The sequence below is a fragment of the Amblyomma maculatum genome, chromosome 11, assembly GCF_055883805.1.
Source record: "Amblyomma maculatum isolate TAMU_Amacu chromosome 11, ASM5588380v1, whole genome shotgun sequence".
NCBI lineage: Eukaryota > Metazoa > Arthropoda > Arachnida > Ixodida > Ixodidae > Amblyomma > Amblyomma maculatum.
Window position 1 is genome coordinate 73,848,670 of NC_139354.1, and position 11,529 is coordinate 73,860,198.

Here is an 11,529-nt window from a genome sequence, read left to right on the forward strand (position 1 = left end):
CCGACGGTCATGCACGCGCAAATGAAGCAGCGTGTTAATGAGGGTGCACAGCAAATATCTCAACTGGGACGACTAAAGAGACATACTCCATTCGATCCATTTATTACTGCATCAAACGCATGTCTCGGATTCCGGCCTACACAGCTACTGCTCAGTAAAAAATACCATGCACCTTACCTCCGAGAAGTACCACATTACCCTTCTATGATCTTGGCATCCTCCACCTACCTGCAATTTATCTCTTTGAACTTGCCTAGAAACGATTCACTTGCACTGTGGTAGTCCCTAACCATGCTAAAGTCCACAGTTAGTCGCCAGTACTCCTGGTACACAACATAAGCAAAGGTCGGAGGCGCTGACATCTTTTTAAAAAACGCCGGCTAAACATGCACAGCAGTTGAGGTCTTTTAAGTGCAACTTCACGCACAAGTCATTGCCTATGTTTGATTCTTCTGACGCAAGCAAGAACCTCAATATCACAAAGACGTTGGGCTTAGACTCACATGCATAACGCAAGTAACGCAATTACAACGCAAGACTACCGGATAGAGCTCCATACGACTTCGGATGCTTTCTTTCTGAGCAGCTATAGATTTACAAATTTATTTCCAGAGAAACTCATGTTTCATTTAGGTGTTATTGGTCTTTATTTTTATATTATAAAATATATGTTAAGTAGAAAACATGTTATAAATCCCGAGACATAGTTACAGCAGTCACGGCACTGCAGTGTCACCTGCTCAGCCACTGCATTCTTGCCTATGCTTGGCTGTCTAGTGCGGTCTGCTTCTCTCGCACTGAGCTCTGCTTGCGACTTGCTCATTAACCTAGGATATATAATTCTTACGCGTTTTTACTGTGTCTACGATCGCCCTCATGAGTGACGGCGTTGAATAGAAGCCAAGTAAGTTGTGGCCAAGGCTGGCCAAGGTCAGCCTTTATTCGTGTCTCGTGAGTATATTTTATGACAAGCTCTGTACAGCAGAAAGTTTTGCGGCTGCTGAAGATTCGTCTTCGCCAGGCTTAGATGGCTTAGACGGCTCGCCAGGCTTAGACGACTCGAGTGTGATAATGACAGTTCCATCAACAGCAGTAACGGATCACTCGCACATGCTGTGGAAAACGAGAGCGAAGCAGGGAGCATGGAAGACAGCCGAACTGACAGCGAAGCAGAAGAAAGTGATAGCGTGTGCGATCAAGCGAACAAAGGAGGGAGAAAGGAGGGAGGGAGAGTGCAAGTTACACACGGACAAAAAGGGGAATCCTCCTTATGGGTTTTTACCCAGAAAAACATCTCCAGGCTCAGGTATTTGCTGCTTTAAATCGCACTACACAGCTTTCCTAGATACAAATGTTCACACAGTTTCTTAGCTTTGTTTTTGACCTTCTTTAAGGACATCCCAGTCAAAAAATCCTTCAAAGTATTCTGAAGGCACCAACAAGATTCTTGAGGGCGCCAGTAGGTTTTTTGAATGCTCTTGAATGCACCTCTACATGCGCTTGAATGACTCTGAAGGTAAGCCTGATCGCATCGCTGCTGTTCTGAAGGTGCCGTCAGCCTCGCTACGGGCAATCCTGTTTGCATCGGCGCGACTGTGAGAGTTCTGAAGGAATCGGCACTTGCAGCTCTGCATTTACTGGCGTGAGTCTGAAGGGGCTGAAGGAGTCTGTTGGCAGCCCTGTTCTTATTGGCGTGTCTTTGACGGAATCCTGCAGAAACCTGCTTGCAGCTCGGTCTGCCTGTGGGCGCAGCTTTGAGGCTACGTCAGCCCCACACTTGTGTATCCACTCTGACGCGGAAATAACATGTATACTGCTAGCAAGAAGTCTAATTGCGCGGATTCGTGCATATATCAGCTAGTTTGTATAGGAGACATACCCAATGCTGTAGCAGATTAACTGCAGGCTCTCATATTGACTGAATTTGGCCCGAAATCATGTGAAACGTGTCCTGAGTGCGCATATATATGACACGGACGCGCACTAGCATATTTACATATTTACGTGTGAGGTAAACATTGCTGCTCATGTGCGTATAGATTAACAAAGTGTCTGAAGACATAACTGATTCTCGGAAAGGCACGTACAACGGACGTCAGTATGGGCTTAAATATATACATATCGTAAAGCCGCTTGCTACGCGTGCCGTTTCGGACCGGGAGGAGCAGAAGCTATGCGGCGCCGGACTTCGTGCAAATTGCCCATTTGCACGAAAATAGGAGTAAATTTGCAGTTCAACGCTGCAGCCCAGCGACTTGTGGCAAGAAGTGTATAACCGAAAGGCATGCTGTTTTTCACGCACTTGAACGTTAATCGCCCCTTTCCGGACAGTAAGCGGGAAGAGGGAAGATAGCCTCAGCGCAACACACACTTAATTGTACAATGTAAACTTGGGTTTTCCCTATAGTCGTTCCCGATCGAAAGTACCGCTGTTCTGTCCGACATATACCTTCAACCACAGCCGTTATTGTTAATAGTCCATCTCGGAAATGGGCTGCGCTAGTACGCGAATTGAGCGATCGAGCTGTATAGCAGACGTCGTTTCCGAAACAGCGCCCTTTGAAGACAATCCGGAAAGGCGAGTGCGCGCATGTACACCTGTACAGCAAGTTAATCACGTACGTGACACTGGGCGACTCCGCGCGCGAAGCCAAAATGTACATATATCATTGAAATTTTACCGCGTGATCGACAACATACACACTGGGATAACTACTGCAGGGCTATAATAATAAAAATGGGGCCCTGGGCGGAATGAACATGCAACACCCTCCCCCATTCCCGTCTGCACTTCTATACTTCAATATAGCCCATTTCATTTTGACTACAGATAACTAAAAAGGAACAAGATGCGATCATAGTGTGAAATTGATGCATTTTGCAGCACACAGAACACAGGGGCAATACCCGGCCTTAACACACTCAGATATAGTCAGACCAGGTGGTTCTTATAAATTGGTAAAAAAAAAGAGTAGCCACTGCAGAGCCGCTATGTGGCTCCAACCTCTTCTTACTCTTGACATGTCCCTCTTCTAAATCTGCAGGATGATGGCCTGTTTGAGAGCTGTAGGGTGATAGTGATGAAGGTTGAAAAGGAAGGCTTTCCTGCTATCTGGTGTTCCAGTTACATATTCGTTTAGGTTGCCCACTGCCACAGGGCAACACATTTTAAAGAAAACCATTAAAAGACCTTCTCAAGCAAGTGTAGATCACGTCAGAAGAAAGGAACCTCTCATATGGTGGGGAATTAGTTTTTGCAGCTCGACAAGGTATCCCCAAAAGCTAAATAGAATCAGATTATGCCGAGGCCCATCTCCTCACTCTGTTTTTTTCACATATATGAAGGAGGTCAGAATAAATGGGCCCCCTCCTCTTAACCTTGGAGACGAGGCTCTAGGCTGCAGCCTCCTTAGTCTTCATCTCAATCCAGCACTGGACAAAACACCAAATCAAAAATAAAAATGACAATCGGCAGACTTTTGTCAAGGGCACTTATTTCAGGCGGAAAAACAGTTTTACAGCTGAATTTCTAGTGTGCTGTTTTCATGCTACATGAGGACAGGAGTCCATCTGGATGTGCAAAATTTCCCAGCTGGAAACAAGAACCAGACACAGCAGCTGGACGTAATTTCTAGTTCAATGATCCAGCTGAAAATAGGGCTGATGTTTACTTGGAATTGTATATATATGATGTTGCTACTACCTTACTGAATATTCAGAAGAGCAGCATTTAAGGCACTTTGAATAAAAAAGTAATACATGTCTATTGAAGGAGGTCCCCAACCACCAATTTTCATGATGCTGGGTTAATCCGTGGTGGATATTTTTGCACTCACTTTCCAGCCTGTGATATGTGCATCACTATATCTAAACAATTCAAAAAAAGTATTAGCTATATTGTCACGATAACTAGTCATCACTGACAGGCTGGTAGACCTCCGTTAAGAGGCATTTGCTCCAGCATTTAGTTGTATCACTGTAGGGGTAAAGGCAAGAATTTATTTCACAGCTTTCCTGTAGCATACACCCTATGCTACACAGCATACACAGCATACACTTTATGCTGTGTATGCTACACCCCTGTAGCATACACAGCATAAAGAAATGTCAGTTTGAGGTTGTCACATACAGCAATCTGATTTATTACATATGTTGGACCACAACAACAAAGCAGAAGGTGTAATAAATGGCTGAAATAAACATAAAAAAAATAAAAACAAATTATGACAATATGTAATGCATACTATGCATTGCAGGACGCTATCGCATGAATGGAGAACCGCAGACGTGAGCTTCATACCCAAACACGAGAAGGAAATCATAATCTTTAATCTCCGCCCGATATCCCTCACATCGTGCATGGGCAAGCTAATGGAGAAAGCAGTACAGCTCCGCTTCCCTAGCTACTTTGAAGACAACTTACTGCACCACAGTATGTTTGGTTTCCGAAGCCACCTATCAACTCAAGATGTCCCCCCTGCAAATCAAACATGAGGTCGTTGACTCAGCCCGTAAACGAGGCTTTCACACCATATTGGCACTCGACCTAAAGGGATCATTCCGCAATGTCAGACACTCCAAAATCTTGGACAACCTTCAAAGCATGCACTCTGGAGTCTGCACCTACAACTAAGTGAAGGAATTCCAGGAAAATAGTCAAATATACAAGATCCAAGATCCAACCTCATTCATATCCACATGGACACTAAGGGCACACCCCAAATGGCAGTGCTCTCGCCGCTTCTTTTTAACCTGGCCCTTTTGCATGTACCGGACTGACTGAACGCCATAGAAGGCATACACCATGCCCTGCATGCAGATGACATCACCATCTGGCACCAAGAGGTAATGTGGCACAGGTCGAGGATGCCCTCCAGAAAGCCATCAACACTGTGCAAAACTGTGTCGTCGACTGCGGAATTACCTGCTGTTCTTTTTCACTTGTTCATTTTTTTTACTTAATTCAAAACATCTAGTCATGCACCCCCGTGGCAGCAACGAACCGATCCAAATTACGATCCACGATACACCCATTTCTTAAGCAGACACCATTCACATCGTCAGCCTGTACATTAGCAACAAAGGGATCAACGTGACAGTATCGCTAAGCTTCGGACAACATGTGAACAAACCAGCAGAATGATCTCACATATTACAACCAAGAAGAATGGCACACGACATGCTGAACTAATCCAGGCCTTTGTCATCAGCCGCATAACCTACGCGTAACCCCATACCTCAAGCTACGAAAGAACGACCTCAAGTAACTCGACACTATACTTTACATGGCCTACAAGTGGGCGGACTAGGGGTACCTCTCACTGCATCTAGCGACCGGATCCTTAAACTTTGCGTGGACAATACCATCAACAAACTCATCTTGTAACGCAAACATTCCGTCTCTCTGGTACCGCCACTGGACTGCAAGTACTTGAACAGCTCAGCATTAGCCTTCTTTGCACCATGCAGTAGAGACAGGACATACCATATGAATGGAGGGAAAAACTCCACACCATGCCCCTACCACACAATATTCATCCCTAATATCACGAGGCACGACGCAAAGCATGAGCTGGGACGATGGATACGAACTACTCTAAGGACAAATGTGAATGCTTGTGAATGCTGCGGATCCCTGCGAAGGCATCACAACACCAGCCGTCATTTGTCTAGGTCATCGGCAGTGGGGCTGACGGCTAGAAATTCAGCCGTCACACAAATGGAGGAGATAGTGATTGCATTAGCTGCAAAACATACCAATTCTATATACATCGTCACAGACTCCAAAACAACCTACAGAAACCACATGTAAGGCCAGGTTGCTCCCATGGCCTGTGAAATTCTATCTCGAGCCAAACACCAGGCCTGAGACAAAGTATTAGTTAATATGGGTGCCTGGTCAACAAGGGGTACAGGGAAACGAGTGTGCACATGCCACAGCCGAGCATTCTTCTCACGAGATCCCTCATCACTCCACCCACATGACCACATATCAAAATACTGCAACATGTCCACTTAGCGAGCCAAACATGCCCAGCACCTGCTAAAGGACTCGATAAATCAGAGGAGTGTCACCTAAGGAATTTACAAACGTCCTAAAATAGCCCAGCTAGACTGCACAAAATTAGTCCGGGTACTTTGTCACTTAAATGCACATTTTGCGGCCAGAAAGCAGACCTTTACCATATGGTATGGGCTTGCCAAGAAAACCAAGCCATACCTCGCAAAGAAAACCCAACGTGGGCAGATTAGGAGGTGGCCCTGTATAGTTCCGACCTAGCGACACAAAGAATCTTGCTAGCGAGAGCTTGGGCAGCGGCAGCAGTCAGCGGAGTCCTGGACTGAGGACCCGATCAACCTCACACTTCACCACTTAACTTATGTAGCCCAAATAAATGTTTTATACTACTACTACAACTAGCATTATACTAAATGCAGCAAACATTTCAAACACTAAAGAAACAAGAGAAAAGCATAATCATCCTATGAGAATGCAAAAAGGCATGTCATTTAAGTTTCGTCAGAGAATTTCATGTCAGCCTATGGGCACAACAGCATTTTTACATTATTCGAACTCATGAATTGTGCAATGCCAGCACATGTTACAAATTCCCATTTGGTCGAAAATATCTGCAGCCCACAACTACAATGTCTTTCATATCCTATCCCGCCAGGGTGGTGCAGTGGTTAGGGTGCTCAACTACTGTGCCCAAGGATGCGGGCCCGGCCGCAGTGGCTGCTTTTCGATGGAGGTGAAAAAGCAAGATGCCTGTGTGCTGTGCAATGTCAGGGCATGGTAACGAATCCCAGGTGGTCGAAATTTCCTGAGCCCTCCACTACGTCGTCTCTCATAGCCTGAGTCGCTTTGGGACGTTAAACCCCACAAACCAAACTAAACGTCTCTCATATCTCAAGGTAGAACAAGAGGAAGATGGCTATACAGTACAAAACAGAAATGAACACAGATTGATGGGGAGCTTCAGTTGACAAGCCATGCCATGTTTCGAGTTTCGACAAGGGAACTTGTCAACACCCTGTTGAACCCTTGTTCACTTCTTTCACACCTGATATCCCAGGTCACTTTGGCACAGCAAACCCCATAAAATAAACAAAATATGCATTACTCCAGTATCAGTCCCTTTCTTTCTGATTAGGCACCTCACACAAGTACGAAACATTATCCACATAAAAAAACACACACTGCACAGCCACATCATCAGAACAATACAGAGAATTATTTTGAGCAGCAGGTGGATGTTGACATTGCACAATATGAGGCACATCAAACACTAGTGGTGTGGCAAGTAATCTTTGAGTATGTAAATACACAGAGCCTCCGATTACATAAATTCCAAGTATACAACAATAAAACCCATCTATCATTTTGACATAGCATGAGCAGGTCTTCTTTGGTGTCGAATAATCTGAACTGTGCACAATAATGCTGCCAATTTGAGCACGAAAGTACCTTGACATTTGTGGTATACAGCCAAATTTTAAGTTGAAAATATTTCCAAGGTGTTCAGAAAAAGAAATAGAATGCGGTATACCGAGAGCACATGTCTGATAGGTCCTTTTACACTGAGCCCCAATATTTTTCTTGGCGCAAGCCAAATGAGCAGGAAGTTCCAACTGGCTTTCCAAATCTCGATATGTTTGATGCATAATGCATCGTTCAGCCACCTGAATAGGAACAAGCTTGGCTGCTGACACAAGCCGCAGTGCACGGCCAACTCCATCCTCAAAAGGAAAAGTTGATGTGCCCCACAGTGGGCCAAACATGCGCGTTGCCTTAGGCAGATGTAGCAGCTGGTGAACATTGAACGTCATCGCTGTTTGACTGTACAGCCGAGCCATCTGTTGCACAAACGAGAACAATAATTTTTCAGCTGCACAAATGTCACTTTCACTCACAGTGTCCTTCAGCAACAAAAACACTGCCTTCACAAGGAGTCCAAAATGCACAAGGTAGGCCCGAGGAAGGAGCCCTGATAGACAAGGGACACTATAAAACAAGAGCCAGTACCGCCACTCAGTTGCCTTCCAATATGCACGCTCCGAGAGGGGTCGTCCGGTTCTAGAAAAGGTTATGGGAGGCTTAATGGCACGTAGTCTAGAGTCCAAAGGTCTGATGTGTCGCCCAATGTAGAACTGTGACCCTGTAACTGACAGCCACAGGTCATCCAGCTGTTTTGTAACGCCCTCCAGTACACAGTGCATATAGTCTGGAGGTAGACCCCATACGAGGTCAAGGCCTTTCAGTTTAAACACTGGGGATGGCCCCTTGAAGCCTTCAAAGGTGTCTTCAGATTGTGCTGCATTTCGCATTGCTTGAAGCACACCCCTATGCGTGCGTTCACAGGCTAGCTGGCCATTGTAAAGGTACTTGACTGTGCCTGTAAAAATTGAAAACATGCTACATTACCATCTACTACAGACAGATACAACCCAAGTCTGCACTAACCGCCATGCAGCATTCCTCATGATACAAAGTAGGCCACCATTGAAGATTTTGGGGTTACAAAAGTAAAATTTTAAGCTAAGCATCAGGCCAGATTGCAAGCTAAAATTTTATTGCCTCTGGATGGTTTCGTATGGTCAAATATCAAAAACTGCCGTTCAACAAAGTAACACAAATGCACATTCTATGGCTTCCCCTAAACTAAAAACTTTTAACACAGAACCTATCACTAAAATTGTTAAAACATCCCAGAGTAGCACAATAAAGATAAAGGTAATAAAAAAAAACACTAGTCAATGACTATGCTTCTCTACAATGTGATATTTGAGTTCAAGTGTTGTGTTCAAACCATAAATGCTATAGACAAATGCTGAGTCATGGCTTTGGCTGCACACAAGGGAAGTAGGAGTCGCCACTGCTCTTGCCTACTCATGCAATGCCCGGATTTTTTTCCTTTGCTAACATTGTACTCTACTCCTGTGGTTTCCTCCGCATGCACTGTGACTATTATCCCCTCACCATCAACAGAACACAGCAACAGGCCCATGAGAGCTGCACTTTGGAATACTATGCGAGAATTTTGTCCGCTCTGATGGAAGCAGAGTTCCATGCCAGGTACAGCCAGTTGTACTACCAAAACCAAGACATGAAACTGCATGGCTAATGGTCATTTTAAGCAGACTGCTACGTCCTCACAGAAAGGTAGCAATAAATGTTCATCCTTCAGCAGGCACGGCTCCAATCTTTACTAGTGTTCGGAAAATGGCAGCAAAATTAGTGCTGGTTCGTGTGCTTGTCTCTTTCTTGGTCTGTGTCTGTTCTGCACTGTTAAACCATCATTATGAAGCAACACCAACTAGCTTAGTCTGCAGTTCTTTTACAGCAAAATTACAATTTTCACTCCTGAAATATAGCAGTGCATTTTGACTCTTCAACCGTCGATTTCATCCTCACCATCTGATTATGTTCAAAAAGCATGCAATTAAAATAAACTTCCTTCACTTATATGTACCTAACAGTTAGTAGGCAGGCATACATTGGGTTGGTTTATTTGGTATATCAGTGTTTATTGCTGTGTTGCTTTTGCTTACCAATAAGTTTGCAGCTTCATAGTGTCATTATGACACCAAATTGTTGTTATTACTGTGGACCCATTGGAAATGAAACGCCCTTATGAAGTATAATAATGAAAGAAACTTACCATCGACACATGTACCTTCCTCAAGGCACCAGCTGCAGCCATAATAACCATTAAATTGTTTCATGTTGAGGATGGATGCCCTTGCCGGTGAATCCACACAGCACAGAATCGCATGGACTGAAGACTTTACGATGGTGCCTGTACGGGACCACACATTTGTGCCAATATTTTGCAGTTCCTCAACAAACTTCAGCATAAAAATGTGCATTGGTGGATGTTCCTTTGCGAACCAAAGTCCCGTGAGGGTCACATTTCGCCACCGAAGCTCGAAGGGAAGCTCATTCACCATCACTTGAATGGGCCAGATGGAGCTTTTTGATGACTCAAAAACAGGTGCTCCATCAGTGTTGAAAGTAAGAGTGATGTCACTCCATGTCATGCTGAGTTGACGGCGAATACTCCTGTACAGGTCACCATCAGTAATATCTCTGTATATTCCTGGCTCCCGGATAAGTGTAGACAAATTCTGAAGATTTTGAAAAAGAACTGAGCAAGAACGCCTGATCAAATCTGATAACTGTTGCTTGAGGTCGAAAATCACAAAGAAGCTTCCAACTCCTATTAAATTTTTTACAGTAGTTTTGATGTGACAGTTGCCACAAGTGACCTCACTGCTGCTGGACATTTCATGAGTGCTTCCATGATACTCATGGCAGCGCTGACAGAATAAGTGTAGCCTCAGTGCCTTTTTTTTGTCTTTCCATAACTTTCTCAGCATATACGGGGTAGGTGGCACAACTTCTTTTCCAAAGAGGGCATTCAAAAGTATGAGAAGACCTTTTACTTGCGACCAAGTAAGCCCTGCCGTGACAATGTAAGACAAAATCAACAGCAGTGCTTGTGCTTTAGTAGTTGGCTGATGTGGCAATGTTTCCTTTGAAAGGTTCCCAATGTAGGTGTCGAAATCATTACAAAAGTCTTGCTGTTCTGCTTCATCTTCAACATTCTCATCATCCTGTTCCATGCTTTCATTGGCATTGCATGCCGCAGACTCTTCGTCAGAGTTGTAGTGTGCTTGAGACTTATGGTCACTACTGTCAGAGTCGGCAGTGTCATCTGCATATGCAGGCTGCATTTCAGCATCACCTTGTGTTGCCTCTGTACTACTTGGACTTGAGCCTTCAGTGACATGAACCAGCGCCTCCTCTGCATGAACACTTGCGGATTCATCTGTACCTGCATGCTGGTTGTCCTGCAAATGAAAATAAACATAATGCAGCTTGCCGTTTTCTCCGTAAGCATTGCAATTTCCATTCTTTGCAGCGAATTACAGCAACCACACATTTCATGGGTTTTATTGCCCAGAAAAATAAACTGCAACCTGGTTCTAAAATCGGGACATTTGTAAGGGTGGCGGCCTCACCGTGCCCGCTTATATATTAAATCGGCGCCTCTGCAGAAATTGCGATGCCAATCCATGTGTTTAAATTGTAACTCCAAGGAAAAAAAAATCTTTCTGAGATCTTACGTCATTAATAGGATAAAGCACACCTACCTGAACAACAGCTGAAGTCTTTTTGGCTCTTTTGCTTGCATTGGCGACAGTCTGTCTAGGGACTTCAACACTTGTTCCCGGTTCGAGATAGCGCCTGTAACGCTGTCGCCGCTTTCCTGGCATCGCAAAATAAAGCGAGTTCACCGCGTACAGAGCGCCAGCCTTTCGCGCACTTTTACCGTAGACACGGTTCCACTGAGAATGAAAAGGCTATCTCTCAGCAGCTAGAAATATCGCAAGAGGACAAAAGGATCGATGCGGTGTTTGGCTAACGGAAGGATAAAAGAAGCTAACGGAAGTATGAAGGAAGTTAGGTTGGTTCGGTGTCTTCGGCTGAGACACATGAAACACTGCCTCTGCGCTGGAGCATAG

The 11,529-nt window shown here is 44.6% G+C and overlaps 1 protein-coding gene across 1 annotated transcript; it reads right to left on the minus strand.

Moving 5' to 3' along the window:
* Nucleotides 1-6,819: 6,819 nt before the first annotated feature.
* Nucleotides 6,820-10,737, minus strand: LOC146174166 (uncharacterized). The gene is made up of 2 exons (XM_084585334.1): nt 9,663-10,737; nt 6,820-8,396 (listed from the first exon to the last, which is right to left on the minus strand). The coding sequence occupies exons 1-2, from the start codon at nt 10,735-10,737 to the stop codon at nt 7,132-7,134; spliced, it is 2,340 nt and encodes a 779-aa protein (XP_084441460.1). The 3' UTR covers nt 6,820-7,131.
* Nucleotides 10,738-11,529: the final 792 nt, after the last annotated feature.